At 42.7% G+C, this 23,630-nt stretch overlaps 2 protein-coding genes across 2 annotated transcripts in view; one reads left to right on the forward strand and one right to left on the reverse strand.

Annotated features, from left to right (window-relative positions):
- Window positions 1-7,071, forward strand: part of racgap1 (Rac GTPase activating protein 1) — a 31,736-nt gene extending 24,665 nt beyond the window's left edge. Inside the window, exons 14-17 of the mRNA XM_043681803.1 lie at window positions 1,044-1,176; window positions 1,688-1,814; window positions 3,789-3,900; window positions 5,028-7,071. Of these exons, the coding sequence (XP_043537738.1) occupies window positions 1,044-1,176; window positions 1,688-1,814; window positions 3,789-3,900; window positions 5,028-5,103 (448 nt within the window). The 3' untranslated portion in view covers window positions 5,104-7,071. The remainder of the gene's footprint in view (window positions 1-1,043; window positions 1,177-1,687; window positions 1,815-3,788; window positions 3,901-5,027) is intronic.
- Window positions 7,072-15,407: 8,336 nt separating this feature from the next.
- si:ch211-210c8.6 overlaps window positions 15,408-23,630 on the reverse strand; it is a 13,535-nt gene continuing 5,312 nt past the window's right edge. Inside the window, exons 3-4 of the mRNA XM_043682133.1 lie at window positions 16,920-17,092; window positions 15,408-15,537 (exon numbers count right to left, since the gene is read on the reverse strand). Of these exons, the coding sequence (XP_043538068.1) occupies window positions 16,927-17,092 (166 nt within the window). The 3' untranslated portion in view covers window positions 15,408-15,537; window positions 16,920-16,926. The remainder of the gene's footprint in view (window positions 15,538-16,919; window positions 17,093-23,630) is intronic.

Here is a 23,630-nt window from a genome sequence, read left to right on the forward strand (position 1 = left end):
GAATGAGTATTGTGCAACCTTTCCAGAGAAAACCCCTTCGTTCCAGGTTGCAATCAACTGAACTTTCTCCTAACTGCTTTTCGTGCAATTATATCTTAAATAAGGAGACCAAAAATATACACAGTACACTAAATGTGGTCTCGCATTGCCATTTTCCTTCTCTCCTTTCCTATCCCGTTCTTCATCTTTTCAATTGCTTTGTAAACAAAAACATGGAGTGAATGCAACTTTGAATCTTGCATGAGTGGAGGCAGAAGCACTCTGTGCACTGGTTGCCCTTTGCTTGGAAAGGAGTGTAGTTTGACAGGTTCCACTTCATTTCTTTCGTGGGGTTAGGTTTAAATCTTTTGTTAAGCTTATGACTTCTCATGAAGTAGAAACATTTCCTTTTTATCTACATATTCAAGCTATAATTTGATCTCTGGATTTATTTTTAACTGAGCCTAAGAAACAGAACAGAAAAAGAAACTGTTCCAGAACCGAGAAGATACCTCACCAATTGGAGAGGTTTTTATAGCCACTTCCAGAATGAGACAGGACATGTTAGAAGCTACAAAACAAAGCCTTCAAGATGAGATCCAGACTTTGCAAACTCATGTGGAGACAATTCAACAAGTGTTATCTGACCTTAAAAGTCCAGCTCTGTGCAAAATTCAGAAACCACACCAGCCTTGAAGCCAATCTTGAGCTGTTTATTCTCCCAGTCGTGTTTCGCTCAATTCAATGTTTCAATTCAAATTTGCAAAAACAAAATCTGTCATTTTGTTCATGATTATTGGACTGAAGTTTAAGATTTTTGTCCTGTATCTCCATTTATTTGATGGAAACATTTTTTTATTAATAGGCATTAGCGAAATTTCATTGCATCATGGAAATTTAATATGGCTTGTGCACCAGTTAGCTGGCTGTATGGTTCTGCTGTGTTCCATTGCTATAAAATCTTGAATAATATTTTGCTTGCTTCATTGGTCTGCTCAAGTAAACCAGAAAGTTTGCTTAATTTGATGCAAAACTCTGAACTTGAGTTTTTTTTTCCCTCCCAGAGTGGCTAACAGCCCAAAATGCAAGATGGACATAACTAACCTTGCCAAGGTCTTTGGCCCTACAATAGTGGGTTATTCCACACCTGATCCATCTCCCATGTCAATGCTACAGGAAACCAAGCAGCAACCAAAGGTACGTAGGTGGTGGTCCCAGGTGGTGGAATCAAGTTTGGGCTTTTAAAGTTAACCCTTCCTTTCATGTTCCTAAGTGACATGCAGAGCTACTGGTGATCAAAACATCTGGTGTACACTGCAAACATTCTGACATCTGTACTGTAATTGCTGCTTTCTGCAGAGGTGAAAAGGGTGAACTTGGGTCATTATCTCAAAAGGCACAAGACTGTTAGAATTTCTGGTGCTTGCAGTTGGAAGTTTATCTGACGTTGGTGCTATGTGCATCATGTCACAAAGACAGTCACAGTAGCAATCTTTTATTGTGAACATTATTGTTTTATCTTGGGTTAACCACTAATTGCACAAACCATAATCTCTAGCCTTGGACTTAATGGCGCAAATAAGTACTCTTATGATCTAGTTATCTGTGACTTTACAAGGTTTTCAGGTAAAATGGTAGCAAGCAGTCTTTTTTTGTTTGTGTGTCTGTTTTGAAACTGACAATTTAAATGTTGCTGCTTTTGTGGTAGGTGGTTGAACGTTTCCTATCTTTGCCAGTGGAATACTGGAACCAGTTTACAATGGTGGAACAGGAGAATATCCAACCTAATCATATCATTGAAAATTCTAATGCTTACAGCACTCCTGATATGAAAGGTAATACTCACGGTTATCTAAACTGGTGAAATACCATTCTGACTTGTTTCAAGCTTTGCACTTGAGGGTATCCTCCAATAGTTCAAAATTATTCTTAAGATCGATTTTTCAAGTCTGCTATCGGAAAGATGTTATTAAACTTGCAAATCTTTTCTGAACGCTTTCAAGGATGTTGCCAGGTTTGGAGGATTTGGGCTATAGGGAGAGGCTGAATAGGCTGGGGCTTTTTCTCCCTGGAGCGTCGAATGCTGAGGGGTGACCTTATAGAGGTTTATAAAATCATGAGGGACATGGATTGGGTAAATAGTCAAGGTCTCTTTCCCAGGGTAGGGGAGTCCAAAACTTGAGGGCATAGGTTTCAGGTGAGGGGGAACGATTTAAAAAGGGCCTGAACGGCCCCCTTTTCACACAGAGGGTGGTGCGTGTACAGAATGACCTGCCAGAGAAGGTGGTGGAGATGGGTACAGTTACAACATTTAAAAGGTATCTGTATAGGTGGATGAATAAGAAGGGTTCTGAGGGATATGGGCTAAGTGCTGGCAAACGGAAATAGATTGGTTTACATATCTGTCAGTGCGGATGAGTTGGACTGACTGGTCTGTCTCTGTGCTGTATAACTATGACTGTTAGACCACTTGGTCCACTGACACCAGTACCTAGCTAAGTCAAAGACTCAGCTTGTGACTTAACCTTAGCATGATCCCATAACATGATGCTGACTCCATCTTTTAGTTGTGACATTAAACTATGCCATGACCATACTCTGTAGATCCTGTTACAATATTCAAAACCAGGGAACGGGTTCTCCTCATGACTTTGCCAGCATTCGTTCCTCAAACAGCAGTTCATTCACCATTACTGTAGGATCTTGCTATGTGCAAAATGGATGCTCTGTTTAATAAATTCACTGACACTGCCAATATAATTCATGTAAGTCACTTTGGGATGTTTGTGAAATGTGACCAGCTGCGACTGTTGAGACCATGGCTCTTTTATTTTTTTCTCTCATTTTTTGGTTTGGACCTGAGAGTTGAAATTAAGAATTGAACTTTGAATTATAGCTTGCTTTAAAAAGTGCTAACAAGAAGTGAACTAATAGAATCACTGCAACAAGTTGACGAGTATTTTAATTTGCTGCTGTGAAAAATGCCCAGTATTAATGCACTTGTATGTACATTTGTTAGACTATTAAAAGTGTAGGTGGTAAGTCAGTGTCATAAACTCTCCAAAGTAATTGTAATTAAAAACCCCATTTTACACCTGTCTCCTTTCATTGCTTGAAAAGGCTGGTGTAATACTTTATTGAGAAGTTCTCATTTCATTTTGATATCTCTTCAACTTTGTGCAGTAGTTAGGAATTTTCATTCGTCTATGAAAATTCAGCTTTCCAGGCCTTCCACAACATCCAGGACTGCTCCATTGATGCACATGAGAGCATAAGCCACTTATCTTGGTGACGTGCTATTACTGTGCATGCAGATACTGTACTTGCACCAGCCTGGGTCCTCCTAAACCAGGAGCACCCAAGTCAGGATTATGTCAGGCACAACAGATCTCACTAGTAAAATCTGGTCCAAATTGTAGATCTATCTGCAAATGGAGCTGCTCCAGGACATAATTGGTGCTCCAGTTTCCTCCCACAATCCAAATATGTGCGGGTTAGGTGAATTGGCCAAGCTAAGATTGTCCATAATGTTCAGGGATGTGTAGGTTAGGGGTAAATGTAGAGTAACGTGGAATGGTTCTGGGTGGGTTACTCTTCGGAGGGCCGGTGTGGACTTGTAGGGCTGATTGGCTTGTTTCCATACTGTAGGGATTCTATAACGATCATCTATGTGTAACTACACGTTAGTGCAGTCTCAACATAACGGATCTTCCATGAAAATCTAAATGTAAACTCTTGAAAGTATCTGGAGATAAATTACATTTTGGGTTTCATTTTCTTTGAAGTCTAATTCATTGGTTTCTTCGCAGTGAGTATGCTTGGACCACTGACCACTCCAGAACATCAAATAATTGGCAAAACCCCTTCATCCAGCTCCTTATCTGCACGTGTCAAATCCAGTCTGACCAAGACCACTCCCAAGTAAGTAATCTCTCCTGCAGTCTCGAATCTGATGTAAGAAATGCTGTTTAATTACCATGTTACAGGGGCCAGTTTGTATGTTTGGGTTGCTCCCCCAGTTACCCTTTCCTTGTCTGATATCAATGGCCTTTCAATGTCACTGGGTGGGACTGCTGGGATTCTCTATGGGTGTAACCACATGGACTGGAGTAATTCAAGAAGGCAGGATGCCACCATTTTCTTGAGGGCAATTGGATGGGCAGTGAAGTTTTCCCTGAGCCAGGAACAACCACATTCGGTGAACAAAGGAGAAAAGGATCTTGAGATTTTAGTTGAAGCTCACACGCACACGACCCCACCCCACCCCGATCTCTGTCACCATCATCACCACACCACCACATCTCTCTCTGATGTGCACGCGTGCTTGCTCTCATGCATGCTCCTCTCTCTCTCTCTCTCTCGCACGCTTGCTCTGTTCCCCCGTCCTCTGTTCCCCCTACTCCTTCCCCTCCTTTCCCCCTGCTCCTCCTTCCCCACCCCGCTCCTCTTTTTCCCCCCTTCCCTTCAGTCACTCACTCACGCCTCTCGCTCATATGCACCCTAACCATCTTCCCATCTCCTCCCTTGTGCACACACTTCCTCCTCCCGATTTCCCTCACACACATTCCCTCCCCTTTTGTGGGCAGGCACTCCTTCACCCTCTGACATCATCTTTCCCAGACAGTATTGGTTGATAACACCAAATGTTGATCTTTTTCCTTTCAACATAATAAGTTTGGGATTGTCACAATAATTCCATCGTTCAAAGTTAAAAGCTAGGAACTTCCTTTTCCTGAGGATCCTTGATATTTCTGTTAATATTTTGTAAACAAATCAGTTTCAGAATGAATGGTCTCAATTGCTATGCAACATTTACACTGTTCGGGTCTGATTGCAAGCTCTGCCTGTACCCAAATTGCTTGATTAATTTGAAGTGACTTGTATTTGTTCAGCTCCATAACTGTCTTGCTGCTTCTACTTTTGAGGGCATTAAAGTTATTTTCTGCCTGCTCTGATCAAATCCAAAACCTTGCAATCTGACAAGCAAAACTGCAAACAATTACCATGAAACCTTTTCCTTCAATTTCATTTTGTTAAATGTTTTACAGGTTTGGAAGCAAAGGCAAGTCATCAGTCAATTTTAATCGAACTGGAAACTTCTTTGCCTCCCCATTATTGAAATAATTGCACATTAACCAAATAATAGTCTCAAAAATCAAAAAATTCCCTGGAGCTTTGCATTAAACCAACAAGTGCTACCTGCAGAATTTTAGTATTATAATATGCATCATACAGCAATCCTAAAACAGCAGTTTTAATAATGTGTAATCACCAGTCTAATCCTTTAAATATAATGTAGTTGACACTTGTTATTCGAGATGGTAGTTCTTTTTTAAATGTTATGAGTCTATTTTTAAGTAGATAACTTGTATATTCCAGTTTGTATTACTTGTATGATGGGAACTGAAGGTTGAATTCTGTAACCTGTAGACCACAGCAACTGATTTGAAAAAGCATTGGTATGTGTCTCAGAAACACTAAAAGTTCAGAGTGAAAGATTATTTTACAGTCAAAGATTGTGGGATCTGTTCTTACAGAATGAGAAATGTATGCAGGATAACTGAATGCTGTAATCCATAATTATATCCAGCTGACTGAACAATTGTGTTTGGCTGAATTTTATATTCTATAATTTTCTGCCTTTTGTGGAGCTATTAAACCTGTACAAAAGATCATCTGGGTTTTTTTTTGCTTAAATGTCTTGCTACTTTGGAGGTTAGTTTTTCAGTGGTAATCAATATGTATATGGCAGTTTTGTATTGTTAGCAATAGACTTGTATTCAGTGGCTCCACACTTCAGTGGGAATCCACCACAAGCCTAAAATACCATGGAATGAATTTTCTGTCTAGCGATTTCTATTACAAGCACAGCCTGACTTCTGCCAGTTTTTAACCCAATTGATTGTGTTGACAAATGTTTAATCCAGTTACAGAACAAAACAGGTTTTCAACCAACTTGTCTTTACCACAAAAGTTATGCTTTGACACCAGTAGCTATCAAGTTAAATTAATCACTAGTGGTATTTTTAGTGTGAATTGCTCACAATCCGGACATGATAGAGAATTGTCAAAGAAATTGGTTTTATAAAATGCATTTCAAATTGAGTTCACTACTTTGTGTACCCTCTTGGCAAACAACTGGGCATAGAACTCTTCAAATGTGGGATTAGCATGGTCCTTTCAGTGATTTAATAGAGGTTCCATTGTCAAATCTTTGTAGATGATAACTTATATGCTGTTTTATTTTTGTTCAAACATAGCGTTCAGACAAACTGGATAAAAATTTGTTTTCTCAGCCATCGACAACCAGAAGTTTCTATTTTTACAAAAAACTTGAATTTTTAAAAATACATGTTTAATTTGGCTTGTGTCTGTGTATGCGTGTAAACATTAACTTGTGATCCATCTTGAAGTGCAAAATTAAATTGGACACAAACGAAGTGCTGACCTTGGTTATGGCTTGCGATATGCATCAATATACTTCTGTGGAGTTATTGAATGTATTTGGCACCAATAATAAAATAGAAAATTGTGACCGAAAGTAGAAGCATGCCTCCAACTAATAAATTGTATGTCATGCAAACTAGATTTTAAATTATAGATTATGGTGTTATCTAAATGTAGCTTTTACAGAACATGTCAACGCATCTATTCCTGTCAGCTTTTTTAATATCCCTTTTTATGCATTTAAGTGGTAACTATTGTAAAATATCTGTACCAAAGACTTGTCTGCGCCTCTCAAATTTGACTTCAGCTATAAAATCCTTGCTTCAGCTGTCTGCTACACAACTGCAGTGAAACCTGTGTATTAGGCACTAAATCGAAGTGAAAACTGATGCAAGTTGTCAATATGCAGCTTTATTTTTGTTTTTGTATTTCTCAAAATTGAAACCCCGAATACCAGAGAATGTTTGTTTGAACTGTAGTCTTTTTGAAGTGCTTGCAACTGTTTAAGGATATGTCAGTTACCAAATTGCTGCAGCTTTATTGATGCATATTGCACAATATATTGTAAGTTGTTTTCACTGTATTGTTGTGTAATACATGCTCCTCTGTTTCAGTAGCTTCAGTTAAATAAGTGCAGTGATCAACTCTCTGGTGTTTTGTGTGTTTTTTTTATAAACTGTTTGTGTGAATCCCTATGGGTCCATGTACCATGCTGACTTGGAACTCTATCTCTGTTGCTTTGTCATCATGAGGACGAAATCTTTGAATTCCTTTCCAAAGAGTACTGTGGGTATATCTTCATCAGGTGGACTGCAATAGTCCAAGAAGGTAACTCACTCGCACTTTCTCTAGGACAATCAGGGATGGACAATAAATGCTAACCAGCAATACCCACATCCCTTGAATAGGTGGAGGGGAAAAATGACCTCTCATCAGTGAACTGTCATGGTTTCCTTTATGTAAAATGATATTGTTTCTCCTCACCTTAAGCAAATGCACTGACATGTCTCTGCTGTTGGTACGTATTGAATGTTTACATGTGGCTATTCACAATTCTTCACTGATCCTAACTACTTCACCCTTAACATACAGTTTTCCTAATTAGTTTTAAAAGCCCCACACAATGCATACAGAATTTAAATGCTTACAGGGAGTTGTAGATGCCTCCATCTTGCAGCGCCAAAAAGTTCTACAGTATTTCCAACCATAAAAACAAAATCTGAGTAGGGTTAGGTCATTCAGCCACTTGTGCCTGCTTTACCATTCAGTGCAATCGTGGCTGATCTGATTGTGACTTTAATTATACTTTTCTGTCAGCTGCCTGTAACGCTTAACTCCCTTGTCGTCTAAAATCAATGGATGAATGATATTTGAATTAATATTGTAAGGTATGTATACAATAGCAGCCCAGATAGCCCACTCACGCAGTGGATCAAGATGTACAAAATGTTTGTCCAAACTTCAAATTTCTGTTTTTTTTTTTAAATTGTTGTCCTTGTGCTGAAATTATTTATTAGGAAAGGCAAGGTCTTTAGATACATCAAAGGGCTATTCTGCCCAGGAGATCGAAACTGACAATTATGTTCCACAAGACCCCCCACCACTCATGTCATTGAACCTCTTCACGGCCTTGGCTTTCCCTTCAATGCATCCGTTCTATTTGCACTGTATGAGGTTGTCAGACTTTGATCACCACAGTAAAGAAGCTAAATAAATCCAATGAGGAATTCAGGATCGAGACTTATTATTGTGTCCTCTCATATTGCACTCCTTCCCCATGTTCCATTCCCAGTAAATGAAAGTATCTACCTTGTCAAACCCATTCCATTAGGTCACCCCGTATGTCAGAAAAGTATCAAGCTGTTCAGCCAAGCTTGATGGATACAGGCTCTCCATTCTGGTGTCCATGTGGAAGTTTTTGCACCTTCAAGTGCCCCTCTTTGTCCTGAAATCAACCCAAATGTTTTGTTTGCTTTTATTGCTACATTTGATAATTTGTGAATCTCTCCTTAAATTCCCTTGCTCCCCTATTTGGGCACTTAGACTCCAAGGAGTATGTTTTCTTATTAATCACTATAAAACCACTTACCCATATTGAAATGCAACTGCTTTGTAATAGTTGTTCTTTATGGATAAACTTAACAAAAGATTGTGAGAAGATTTGTAGCTCGGGTGCTCGTTGTTGTGGTTCTGGTCGCCGAGCTGGGAATTTGTGTTGCAGATGTTTTGTCCCCTGTCAAGGTGACATCCTCAGTGCTTGGGAACCTCCTGTGAAGACAGCTAACGATCCGCATCCATGAACACCAACTAGCCACGAAACGACACGACCAGCTATCCTTAGTAGCCACACACGCAGATGACAAACAACATGAGTTTGACTGGGACAACACTACTATTATAGGACAAGCCAAACAGAGAACAACCAGGGAATTCCTCGAGGCATGGCACTCATCCACAGATTCAATCAATAAGCACATCGACCTGGACCCAATATACCGACCACTGTAGCGGACAGCTGGAACTGACAACCGGAAGTGGCAGATTCAAACCACTACAAATGCCAGAGGAAAGATCACAGAAGCGCTTCACAGGAGGATGTCACCTAGACAGGGGACGAAACCTCTGCAACACAAATTCCCAGCTCGGCGAACAGAACCACAACACTTCACAAAAGAAGTAGGTAAAGGTAGATATGTAGGACTGCAACTTGAGCAGTTTGTGGTTTGGTATTAATTCAGGTGATAGCACCCTTGGAGGATAGTCCTGTAAGGCTGGGGTAATTTTATTATGATCCTTTTCTCACATTTTTCTTGAAGGGGGAAGGGGTGCCGTGAACCAAATACTGGCTTGTGTTCTCAGATATGCTTTTCCAGTAACTTGCTCAGTTACAAAAATGTGACCCAGCCTTAAATCCAGCAAACATTTCAGAACATGGTAACTCAACCCATGATGTTTAAAGTAAGACCACCATTATAGAAAAATGCACAAAGCAAGTGGGAAGTAAGGAAAATCTTTTTCACCCAGTGAGTAGTTGGGGTATAGAATGCACTGGCTGGATATATAGTGGAGGCCAGTTCAATCAAGGCATTCAAGTGGGGCACTATATGGTTACTTGGATCAAAGTAATGCCCAAGAGAATGGGGCAAAAGGAGATTAAGAATAATGCTCATTTAACGCCCTGAGGAGTCTTCTATGCCATAACACCTCTTTGAAATGTAATCATAGATATTATAAACTCATATAATATTATGTGTGCTCAATGTACACCTCTTTAGCAGCAATAGACATCTTAAAGTGATTTCTATTAAAAGGTTTTTTTGGTGAACTACTTAACAGTTTCAGTCCAACATGGCAGTGAGATAGGGTTCCTGCTTTGGAGCTTGTCCACTCCGACTGTTTTGCTATTCCTTTTTTTTTTCCTTCCTTGCCTTTTTTTCCCCCTCCTCCTTACTTGTCCTGAGATTGGACAGCAGCAGCGAAAGCCCAGCATGTGGAACTTGAATGATCTCAAGCTGGGCCCAGGATACAAACGTCTGGTGAGCCTACCACAGACCTTGAGCTGGGCCCACAGCACATATCCTAAGCCAGGCCCAGGGTGTGGGATTACAATGGACCTCAAGTGGGCTGAGCACAGAGGCGAGTGAGCAAGCACTGGACTTGTGCAGCTGCTCCATTGGCAGAGGTGATGTTGGTGAAGTAGGCCCAGTGGCAAAAGATGGCACCTGAGGATTGACAACTTCATTGGTTGGGTCTGGTGCTGACAGTGGAGCGGTAGTGGAAGGGCTTCATGACAACATCAATGAGGTGGGCCCAGTGCCAAGAGATGAGACTCCTGTTGGGTCTGGTGCAGGTGGCAGCAAGGCAGTGGTGGAGGAGCATCAGACCAATGGCAAAGATGGTGCCTGAGGATCAGCAACATAAATATTGGTTGTGTCCAGTGTGGATTGGGATGGTGGTGCAGGTGAAGTTGGTTGTGATGAGTTGGCTCAGGGTTTATGGACTCTCTGCAAGCTATATCTTAAATTATTCAAAATGGTGCTGTTTCATGGCAACAAACTAAACTTTTCACTCTTGTAGAACTGTAATATATACATGACATTAAAATTATAATGACTCTGTAAATGCACCATTGTGTAGTCCTGAACCATACAAAGCAAGAAGATTGAGTTGGGTCCATTGTCTCTGCTCAGTCTAACCATTGCTACTATTAACAATTGTATCCCTCAGCGAGAGTGGAATTTAAAAAAAACACCCAGCCAGGTTTACTGTAAGGAAATGGAAATGATGTCTCTCTGAAGCAGCCTCTTGTTTCCAAGGTTATCCTGTGTGTACTCTCGTTGAGACCAAGGTGGAAATATAGCAACTTGGATGAGGTGCTGGTGGGTGCATACTAAGTAGGGAATAATATCCCAGTATGAAATGATTTTTCCAGCCAAGAAGATAAATAAATCCAGACCAGAGCCCGCCTCTTGTGCTCAGAGCATCTCGGAAGGAATTCATCCTCTTCTTCAGGTAGTAAAGGCATTGAGGCTGTGCCATCACTGTGTCCATTTCAGATTCTGAGGTCTTTTTGACGCTGGGCAGAGGGGGAGAATCCATGGTTTTCAACAGCTTTCCAGGTGTTCTGAGGGGCCGGGTATGTTTTGCCCCTGTCCCGTTTGCAAATTTACAGCTTCCATGCGGTCCACATGCTTGTTCAGGATTACTTACTTTGTAGGTCACTGGACCTTACCTCATGTCGGCCATGCCCCTTACCCAGTCAGGCTATTTCCATGTTTTTGCCACCAGAGTTTGTCCCATGAAGTAAACTATCTCTCTCACTTAGCAGAGTCTTATGTCTGGCATTGGCGTTCCTGGTGCTGTTTCACCCTCACCTCCATCCCCCTCCCCCCAGGTCCGGGAAGATCAGACTTAACCTGGTGTGGAGTCTTCTCCCCATTAGCAACTGTGCTGGAGATATCTTTGTAGCTGCATGGGGGATGGTCCAATAATCAAATAGGAACTGGGACAGTTTGGTATCAAGTGAAGCTGTCGGCTGTTTCTTTAAGCCTGCTTTCAAAGTTTGAACTGCTCTTTCGGCCAGACCATTGGACAGTAAGAACTAGGAGCAGGAGTAGGCTGCCTGACCCTTCAAGCCTGCTCTGCCATTCAATAAGGTCATGGCTGATCTGTTTGTGGACTCAGATCCACTTACCCGCAAACTCACCATATCCATTAATTCCTTTATTGTTCAAAAAAAATCTATCTTAGCTTTAAAAACGTTGACTGAAGTAGCATCAACTACTTCACTGGGCAAGGAATGCCATAGATTAGCAACCCTCTGGGTGAAGGAGTTCATTCTCAATTCAGTCCGAAATCTGCTCCCCCTTATCTTGAGGCTATGCCCTCTTGTCGCAGTTTCACCCATCAGTGGAAACATCCTCTCTACTTCTATCTTATCTATTCCCTTCATAATTCTATCAGTATCCATAAAATATGCCCCTCATTCTTCTGAATTCCAATTAATATAATCTCAATCTACTCAGTCCCTCCTCATGAACCAACCCCCTCAACTCCGGAATCAACCTAGTGAACCTCCTCTGCACCCCCTCCAGTGCCAGTACATCCTTTCTCAAGTAAGGAGACCAGAACTGCACACAGTACTCTAGGACTCATCAGCACGCTATCCAGCTACAACATAACCTCCCTGTGTTTTTAAAATCAATCCCTTTCGCAATGAAGGATAAAATTCCATTTGCCTTCCTAATTACTTGTTGGAGAAAGTGAGGTCTGCAGATGCTGGAGATCAGAGCTGGAAATGTGTTGCTGGAAAAGCGCAGCAGGTCAGGCAGCATCCAGGGAACAGGAGAATCGACGTTTCGGGCATAAGCCTGAAGAAGGGCTTATGCTCGAAACGTCGATTCTCCTGTTCCCTGGATGCTGCCTGACCTGCTGCACTTTACCAGCAACACATTTCCAGCTAATTACTTGTTGTACCTGCAGACCAGCCCTCTGTGATTCATGCACAAGGACACCCAGGTCCCCCTGATAGTCGCATGCTGCAACTTTTTACCATTCAAGTAATAATCCTTTTTACTGTTACTCCTACAATAATGGACGATTTTACATTTATTAATATTGTATTCCATGGTTTGGGAGAAGATTTGTAGCTCGGGTGCTCGTTGTTGTGGTTCTGTTTGCCGAGGCATGGCACTCATCCACAGACTCTATCAACAAACACATCGACCTGGACCCAATATACCGGCCACTACAGCGGACAGCTGGAACTGACAACCGGAAGCGGCAGAGACAGGCCACTATAAATGCCGGAGGAAACATCACAGAAGCGCTTCACAGGAGGCTCCCAAGCACTTAGGATGTCACCTAGACAGGGGACGAAACGTTTGCAAGACAAATTCCCAGCTCGGCGAACAGAACCACAACATTGTATTTCATCTCAAAGTTTCCCAGTCCTCTGCATACTTTGCTCTGCCACTTATTTTAGTCTCATCTGCAGACTTTGACACACTAGATGTGGTTCCCAACTCCCAAATCATTGCAATAAATTGTGAATGGATGATATGGAGCTGTCAAATACCAACTGACTTCAGGAAATACTCCAATCTCCTGCTGGTAAATGTTCTGTTTTCTGTGACCAGCACTTCCAGGAGTCTGTATATTGCAAAAGATAGTGACCAGCACTTCCAGGAGTCTGTATATTGCAAAAGATACTTGCACCTTTTTTATTGTTGTCCCTGTTTGGCGAATGAATTCTATGCACGTCCAACCACTGACTAAGAGCAATGAATCCAAGAAAGGACCAGCATGGTCAATGTGTAACCGAGTGCAGGGGTTACCCAGCCACTCCTACAAATGTGGGGGATCTGCACTTTGGGTATTGCCCCACCAATGCAGCTATGTCTGCATCTAATCCTGGCCACCAGACATCACCAGACCCATCCAGGAGTGTCCAAACTGAAGATGTTGGCAAGAGGTTGGGTTCAGTCAGTATCTGGCAGTGAGCTTTACTCAGGACAATCACTCTTGTTCCCCGTAATAATATGCTGTCCCCTACGGTGATCTGGTCTCTCTGGGTCCAGAAAAGCTTCAGTTCTGGTTGTTTTGACCCTTCTGTTTCCCCCATCAGCACCAGCTGTTTTAGTTTTGCCAGGACTGGATCTTTTTGTGTCCACAGTCTGATATTGTCAGCAGGGACGAGAAGGGTGTCCAGAAAGTTTAAAACCAGAATGGACTCTTACAGTGGCAGCACTACCGTTGGAGTATCTGCCAATGGGAGGCCGCTCAATGCATTCCCATTTGATTCCCCAAAGCCTGTCCACCATCTACAAGGCCCAAGTCAGGAGTGTGATGGAATACTCCCCACTTGCCTGGATGGGGGCAGCTCCAACAACACTCAAGAAGCTCAACACCATCCAGGACAAAGTAGTTCGCGTGATTAGCCCCACATCCACAAACATCCACTCCCTCCATCACTGACGCTCAGTAGCAACAGTGTGTACTAACTACAAGACTCACTGCAGAAATTCACCAGATCCTCAGAGAGCACCTTTCAAACCCACAACCACTTCCACTTAGAAGGACAAAGGCAGCAGCTACATGGCAACACCATCATCCGCAAGTTCCCCTCCAAGCCACTCACCATCCTGACTTGGAAATCTATCACTGTCCCTTCAGTGTCGCTCAGTCAAACTCCCTCCCTCAGGGCATTGTGGGTCAACCCACAGCATGTGGACTGCAGTGATTCTAAAAGGCAGCTCACCCCCACCTTCTCAAGGGGCAACTGGGAAAGAGCAATAAATGCTGGACTCAGCCACGACGACCTCATCCCACAACTGAATTTTTAAGAAGTTTTAATGGGTACAGAAAATGAACATCTACCCGAGAGGGCAGCCAGGGCCTTGGCTGAACATGTTCACCTGAAAGATGGGACCTCTGACAGTTTGGAGCTTCAGCCTTGATTTTTGCCCTGCAGTCTCTGGAATGGGTCTGAAATCCATGACGTTCTGACCTGGAGATGCATGCGCTACTCTGAGCCATCACTGACAATCAAACCACCCTGTGTAAAGAGGTTTCTTCTGAATTGTCAATTAGATTTATGAGCGTCTCTCTTATATTTATCATCTCTCGTTCTGAACCGCCCTCGGCCTCGCCCCATAAGTGGAAACATTTGCTGACATTTTGCATTGAGCACAACTAACTGAATGGGGCTACGTCATTATTTGCAAAAGTTTCTCAATTACAAAAGAGAACAATAGCCTAAAAGTAGCTGAGATACAGAATGATTCATAGAGCCAGCTTGTATGAATTCCTCATTGCAGATCAGAGTCATTAAATTCACTTCTTCGTTCTCCATGTGGTCTTTATTCTATTACTTGTCTTCATTTCATTTCTCTTCGTCACCTCTGCTATCATCACTCCAGGGAATGCAAAAGGGTTTGTTATAATTACAAGCTAGTGGCTCACAAATCAGATTGCACATGGCATTTGCGTCTATATTTGTTTGCGTAGCTGAAATTGCAAAATTAAAATTACTCAATCATTTAATTCTGTTCCCCCAAAGAGATTTGAAATCAAGCAAAAAAAAAATCTTCCTGTAGTTACAACACCTCACCTCCCATAATCGCATTAACTATCATGTTGTTTCTCACACCAGGTTACAAAATTATACATTAACCGTAATACAAGTTTTGAGTAAAATACTTGGATCACCAACTAAATGACAGGAATACTTGAAACAAATTTAATTTTAAATGACAGTAAAATTGTAAAAGGCCTCCAGTTCTACCTGAAAATCTAGTCATTTCTCATTGAATGTGGAAAAGAGGGAAACTTGTATTAAAATGTAAATGGCCACAGAGCTGGTGTATTCCTGACATACTGAAGGTAAGTGGGATCACGTCCCCACCTTGACATTGCTTGCTTTTCTAGTATTGGAATTCCACTGACATGGGTAAGCAAGTACCACAGAAATATTGGGGACAGCACACTGAAATAGTCCACTCCCTTCATAACTGAAGAAGCTGAGATGAACAGGCCAGTCCATTGAAGTATTTCTCCCAAGTAGTTTGGATGGCGACTATAAGCCCAGAGTCCAGTCTGAATGAATTTGCCCTGATTGGGGGGAAAAAACAACATTGTGAACTCCTGAAGAACATGTCTTTTTGTTTGTCTTCCCCATTAACCCTGCCACACTGAACAAAATGCAAGTTAGTGACAGCTATTTTTATTTGCAAAGACCTTAATGCTACTGTGTCCTGACCTGAGAGACAGCTTATGATGAGAAAATTAATATAGGTTAATGAAACTAAAAATCTTTGCTACAGTTTTTAAACCATTTGCAACCGAGCAGATTTCAAAAGTATGTCAGTTGTACTAGTTACATCCTGTAAAAATTCCAGTAGATTCATCAAGCATGATTTCTCTGTCGTAAACCCATGCTGTCACTATTTTCCAAGTACTCTGTTCGTAAATCTTATATCATGGAGCCCTGTTGCAATAGCTACTTAGAAGTAATTTAACCAGGTGACAATTGGTCCCTTTGTCAGAAACTTAATTCGATGATTGAGCCGTATTTTTCTTAAAACTCAAACCGGCTGTCAGCATTGTAACCATCTGCCTGTGTTTAATGCTCCGACATGACTAACATAAAGATGGACAGTAATTGTGGCAATTTTGCTGATATTTCTAGTTCATTACCAGGTAATATTGTATTATTTGTATAACATCACAATCATGAGGACTCCGTAGCCATTGAAAGGTGTGTTCTTGGAAAGAATCATGGTGAGTAACTCACCTACTGACCCCACCCAGGCCCCCAAAGGCTGTCCACCATCGACAAGGCACAAGTCAGGAGTGTGAGGGAATTTTCCACACACACCTGGATGAGAGCAGCTCCAACAACACTTAAGAAGCTCAACACCATCCAGGACAAAGCAACCCATTTAACTGATCCTTATCCATCACCTTTAACATTCACTCCCATCACCACTGATGCACAGTGGCAGCAGTGAATACCATCTACAAGGTTCACTGCAGCACCTCACCCAGCCCCCTTCTTTGACAGCACCTTCCAAACCCACGACCTCTACCAACTTGAAAGACAAGGACAACAAATGCACAGGAACACCACCACCTACAAGTTCCCCTCTAAGCCACACACCATCCTGACTTGGAGCTAAAAGCACTGTTCCTTCACTGTTACTGCCTCAAACATCAAGTCCCTTTCTAACAGCACTGTGTAGGCACCAGCACCGCATGGGCTGATGGGGTTCAAGAAGGCAACTTCAAGGGCAGTTAGGGATGGGCAATAAATGTTGACATAGTCAATTAATTAATAAATTGTAACACATCCCATGAAAAAAAGTTAAGAAAATAATAATCCAAATATCTTGGGGATTGCACTGTAAATTATGTCACTGTGATCCCTTGCTCCTAGCACCATGGGAATAAATGAGTGAGGCAGGGTCATTAAAAGTATAGTATAATTCACTTACAACATTATCAGGATGACTTTTGAAATTCCACTTCTGCTGGTCTGCAATTGTTTCTGTAACAAAGCCCAAAACCCAGATTATCCATCCAGTATAATCTCGGACACACAAAGGCCTGTCCTTTCCCCGAGTGTTTAGAATTAGTGTAGGAAGAAGTGTTACAAAGATCCAAATACCTAAAAAACAGGAAGAAAACTTCTGTTGAACTGGCACAACTGAACCATTCAAGAGTCTCTTAGTTACAGCATTTTAGCGCCATCTAATGTTGTTTCACTGTACAGCATTTTTTGTCGTACACTGTAGCCCAGATTACAAATTTGTTTTACAATGCTGACGTTGTGGGATGGGGAAATGGATCAATTTGTCTGCCTATGTACATTTAAAGGTGAATCCAAGAAAATCAGTAGGAACTGGTATGATCACAACTACAGTAGTGCAGAGATATGGCTTCTGTGCTATCATCATGCTGCAGCTTTACAAAACTCTAGTGCGGCCGCACTTGGAGTGTTGCGTACAGTTCTGGTCACTGCATTATAGGAAGGATGTGGAAGCTTTGAAAGAGTACAGTGGAGATTTACTAGGATGTTGCCTGGTATGGAGGGAAGGTCTTATGAGGAAAGGCTGAGGGACTTGAGGATGTTTTTGTTAGAGAGAAGGTTGAGAGGTGATTTAATTGAAACATATAAGATAATCAGAGGGTTAGATAGGGTGGACAGTGAGAGCCTTTTTCCTCGGATGGTGATGGCTAGCACAAGGGGACATAGCTTTAAATTGAGAGGTGATAGATATCATAGAATCCCTACAGTGCGGAAACAGGGCCTTCGGCCCAGCAAGTCCACGCTGACCCTCTGAAGAGAATCCCACCCAAACCTATTCCTCATGACTCTACATCTCCCCTAGCTAATGCACATAACCTACACATCCCTGAACACTATGGGCAATTTAGCTTGGCCAATTCACCTAACCTGCACATCTTTGGATTGTGGGAGGAAACCGGAGCACCCGGAGGAAACCCACACAGACACGGGGAGAATGTGCAACCTCCACACAGTCGCCCAAGGGTGGAATCGAACCTGGGTCTCTGGTGCTGTAAGGCAGCAGTGCTAACCACTGAGCCCATAGGACAGATGTCAGAGGTAGTTTCTTAACTTAGAGAGTAGTAGGGGTGTGGAATGCCCTGCCTGAACAGTAGTAGATTCGCCAACTTTAAGGGCATTTAAATGGTCATTGGATTAACATATGGATGAAAATGGAATAGTGTAGGTTAAATGGGCTTCAGATTGGTTCCACAGGTCAGCGCAACATTGAGGGCCGAAGGGCCTGTACCATGCTGTAATGTTCTATGTACATTAACTCATGTGTTCTGCATACGACTACTACCATACAAATAATGCATCTCCAGATGGGAATACTATTAAATTTTCCTTTTTGGACTCAACAATATTTCTGCCCTGCTACTTACCAGCATAAAAATCACACAACACCAAGTTATAGTCTAACAGGTTTATATGGAAGTACTAACAAACCTAGAACAAACTTAACAGCAATCTCAGTTTGTTCAATATATCGTATCAATTGCATGCACGACATTGTGATCTTTTGCTATAAATTCTGTGTCTTATGATCCTGCTCCACAGCTATTGTTGTGGAAGAATTACTCAATGTTCTATAAAATAATTACCAGGAGGCGCAGAAAATAGTCCATGAAATTAAACTTTAATCTTGCAAAATCGAAGCTGTGGGAGCCAGCAAAATGTCTTCCCTGACTCCTCAAAACAACTTGTTCTTGTGCTACTTATACAGTTGTTCTTCCTGCGCTTTTCAGATAACATTAGCATAACCCTCATGCTGGCTTGTTTTGTCTTTCTAAACTAATCACCGTCTGCTACGCTGGTTCCCTCCATCACACTTAACGTATCATAGCACAACACCATCATCTTCAGCATTAGCTCATCTCCCAGTGATTTAACTAACCTATCACAATGCACTATCATTACCTGTTACTGGAGCCCTGTAACATGATCCTGAGCATACATTGCAACACTAAGTTAACTACATTACTGCCGTAGTAACTTCCATACTACCTGATGAAGGAGCAGTGCTCAGAAAGCTAGTACTTCCAAATAAACCTGTTGGACTATAACCTGGTGTTGTGTGATTTTTAACTTTGTCCACCCCAGTCCAACACCAGCACTTCCACATCATACTTACCAGCATGACCAAGCGATAAACTGGATTTCAATTGGCAATTGGCTTGGAGATCAGAAGTCTCTGCTCTTGCTGAAACAATGCCAGGGGATTTGCAATGATTACCAGTTGGAAGAAAGAAAATCTATGGGTACTTGTAGTTGACAACCTTGCTTAAAGAATCAACTTATACTGTTTTGGAGTCCAGGGAAAGTCTGATTTTTGTTAAAATAGGAGTTGTGAGGTAAGTTAACCCAGAGGTGCTAATCATATCCTAACTCTAATCATGTCTTGCTCATCCATCACCCTGTCCTTGCGGATCTACAGCAGTTCCTAGTCTGGCAATGCTGTATTTGAAAATTCTCATCCTCATATTCAAATTCTTTCATGACCTTGCTCTGTTTGTCTAAATTCTTCCAGTTGTCACAGCTCTCAGATATCTCGGCACTTGTTCAATTTTAGTCGCTTGCACATCCCCAATTTTAATCGCTCGACCATTGGTAGTTGGACCTTCAGCTGCCTCACTACTGAGCTCTGAAATTGCTTCCTGAAATCTCTCCAACTCTCAATCCCCTCCTTTTAAGACCCTTCTTAAAACCAATCTCTTTGGTCAAGCTTTTGGTCACCTGTCTCATTATCTCCTTTAGTGACTCAGTGTCAAATTTCTTCATAAATATTTTTGTGAGGTACCTTGGCATGTTTTAATACGCATAGTGGTAGGCTTAAAATTGATATCTTCAAACTTGACTATTAAGGGTTAATTGTCATGGCAATGAGCAATTGAAGGAAAGTGGAAAAAGTACAACAAAACAGGCCTAATGCAACAATAGCCGGTTTTGACTGGGAGGTAACATCGAATTGGGCGAAAGTGAGGACTGCAAATGTTGGAGATTAGAGTCAAGATTAGAGTGGTGCTGGGAAAGCACAGCAGGTCAGGCCGCATCCAAGGAGCAGGAAAATCGATGTTTCAGGCAAAAGCCCTTCATCAGCAGGTAACACCGAATTGTCTATGAGATTTGTCTTGTTGTGTAGTTACATAGGGCCACCTGGATTTGTTTCTCAGCTTGTTTTGAAACTTGGAAAAGTACTACAGTCATTACAAAATGGGGATTCAGCACGTAATCTTAGACTCAGAATAGTATTAATATCAAGGACTTTGCCCCACTCATCATCAGGTTGTGGTTTTCAATATCAGTGCCATGAAATCTGAGACAGAGCTCTGAGTGATATCATCACCAAAGTCTCCAATGGGTAGAAGGCAATGTGAGACAGACTTGCTTGTATAGATATGTATGTCATGGAGTTTAACTGATAGATAACATGCAAACTAACAAGTGAATCTAACATTTGAGCTAAGAGTCATACAGCATGGAAATAGACCCTTCAGTCCAACTAGTCCATGCCCAGTAGATTAAGCTCATAGAACATTGAACAGTACAGCACAGAACAGGCCCTTCAGCCCACGATGTTGTGCCGACCACTGATCCTCATGTATGCACCCTCAAATTTCTGTGACCATATGCATGTCCAGTAGTCTCTTAAATGTCCCCAATGACCTTGCTTCCACAACTGCTGCTGGCAACGCATTCCATGCTCTCACAACTCTCTGCGTAAAGAACCAACCTCTGATGTCTCCTTTATACTTTCCTCCTAAACACAAACACACACACACCTCTCCCCACACACAGACACACCACACACAAACACACACACACCTCTCCCCACACACAGACACACCACACACAAACACACACACACCTCTCCCCAGACACAGACACACCACACACAAACACACACACACCTCTCCCCACACACAGACACACCACACACAAACACACACACACTCACAGACACACCACACACAAACACACACACACCTCTCCCCACACACAGACACAAAACAGACAGACACCCCACACACACACACACACACAGCGTCTTAGAATAAGAGATCAGCCATTTTGAAGTGAGATGAGGGGAGATTTCTTCACTCAATGGCTTGTGAAACTTGAGAATTCTGCACTTGTGATGCTCCGCCATTGACTGTATTTGGACTGGGACGGACAAGGTCAGAAGTCACATGACACCAGGTTATAGTCCAACAGGTTCATTTGAAATCACAAGCTTTCAGAGCGCTGCTCCTTTGTCTTAACTTCACCTAAACTGTGACTTCTGAGCTTGATGATAGTTAAGGCAGAGATTGATAAGATTTTTGTGCCCGGAGGGAGTTGAGAAATATAGGATTGGGTGAGAAAGTGGAGCTAGGATTAAGCTGTTTGATTGTTTGTGGATTTTGGGAAGGAGGTAGAAGTGAGCTGTGCAGGGATGGGAGACGATGGGCTTGGAGCTAGTGGGGGATAGATCACTGGACGCACTAAGGTTAGTGACTATTGTGGATACAATGGTCTGATGTTCCATGGGTGGGTCATGGTCTGGGGGTGCAAGGAGGAGGTTGCTGAGAGCTGGCAGACAGCCTCTGCAATGTACATGTAACCTGTGCCAAATGAGATCCGGAAATTCAGCACAGACCAGGGCTTGAAACTGGCGTTCATCACACTACATGGGTATATTTCCCAACTGCCCGATGGGGAGTAGAAATTCTCAATAACAAAGAAAGCTTCCGGTTACAAAATGACTGCAGGTCATAAGGTCACAGGTTGTCCTGCTGTTTCGTTAGGGGAGGTGAATGGCCCAGTGGGAGCATCGCTTGACTATTAGTCCAGGGACCGATGTAATGTTCTGGGTTCGAATCCCACCATGGCAGATTGAATTCAGTAGGAAAAGCCTGGAATTAAGAATCTAATGATGACGACAAAACTGTTACTGATTGTTGGGGAAAATCCCCTGGGTTCACTCATGTCCTTCAGGGAAGGAAATCAGCCATCCTTACCTGGTCTGGCCTACATGTGACTCCAGACTCTCAACAATGAGACTGACGTTTAAGGGTGGCATAGTGGCTCAGTGGTGAGCACTGCTGCCTCACAGCACCAGGGACCCGGGTTTGATTCCTGCCTCTGGCGACTGTCTGTGTGGAGTTTGCACATTCTCCCCGTGTCTGCGTGGGTTTACCTCTGGTTTCGTCCCACAATTCAAAGATTAGATTGCCTACAGTGTGGACACAGGCCCTTCGGCCCAACAAGTCAACACCGACCCTCCAAAGAGAAATCCACTCCCTTATATTTTACCCCTGACTAATCCACCTAACACCATGGGCAATTTAGCATGGCCAGCTCACCTGACCTGCACATCTTTGGACTGTGGGAGAAAACCGGAGCACCCGGACGAAACCCACGCAGACACGGGGAGAATGTGCAAACTCCACACAGTGTGGAGTTGCCCGAGGCGGGAATCGAACCCGGGTCCCTGGCGCTGTGAGGCAGCAGTGCTAACCACTGAGCCACTGTGCTGTGCAGGTCAGGTAAATTGGCCATGCTAAATTGCCCATAGCGTTAGGTGCATTAGCTAGAGGGAAATGGGTCTGGGTGGGTTACACTTTGGAGAATCGGTGTGGACTGGTTGGGCCGAAGGGCCTGTTTCCACACTGTAGGGAATCGAATCGAATACGGATTGGCTGTAATGCGACTGACAAAGAGGGGGTGCTGTTTCTAAAGTGCGCCCTTGTAAAACGTGTGTAGGCTGTGATGCAATTGCGTCGCCAATGCTTTCAGCGTTGTTTCTTTTGCGCGATTTTTATATCGCGCGGTCGCACAGGACGGCAACCATCACGTTATCGAAGAACAGCCTGTGTAGGAACAAAAATAGACCATTCAGCACGACCCTGCTGTCACATTCAGTGCAGCACAACAATTCCAGTTCAAAAGCAGGAAAGTGTAGGTTTTATTTTAAATTTGGGGTACCCCTGCGGGCTGTGAAAAGCACTATACAGATGTAAACCTTTCCTGAGCCTGCAACTTCCAGCAGACTGTGTACCAATGAACAGTGTGTGTCCATGCAACTATCTTGACAAAAGTTGCACTCAGTGAATAAAGTCAAACTGAAGTGGAGAGGGGAGGAAGGTTTTTTTAAAATTCAACCTGTTATGGACCACCCCCAGGGCCGGTGAAAATATCTTTTAAACTAACCCCTCCAAAAATGTAATTGTACGCTACAGGCAGGGAGTGGGCTTGAACCCAGTAGCTCAGGGGTAGTAAAACGACTAACATACCACAAGAGCCCTTAAGCTCCTGTATAGCTTCAAAAGGATCTTGAACAGATTCGCCCTTGGGTGTACACATTGTAATTTTGACCTCAATGTCACCCTGCTTATTAAATCTAAGGGAAACAGTTTTTTTTTTAAAACCGTTTGAATGAGGGGATGCTGTGCAAAATGAATAGGTTTCAGGTAAGGATGAAGCAGCTGTCTCTGCATCAGCGGCCTGGAATCTTTGCACGTCTTTGCGCTGAGCAGGGTGACATTCTCTGATGGCTCCCGCCAAGCAAACGATGCCAGACCTGAGGCAGCGTCGGTGTGTGTATGTGTGTGTGTCTGTGTGTGTGTGTGTGTCTGTGACTGTGTGTGTGTGTGCC

Source organism: Chiloscyllium plagiosum, chromosome 43 (assembly GCF_004010195.1).
Source record: "Chiloscyllium plagiosum isolate BGI_BamShark_2017 chromosome 43, ASM401019v2, whole genome shotgun sequence".
Taxonomy (NCBI): domain Eukaryota; kingdom Metazoa; phylum Chordata; class Chondrichthyes; order Orectolobiformes; family Hemiscylliidae; genus Chiloscyllium; species Chiloscyllium plagiosum.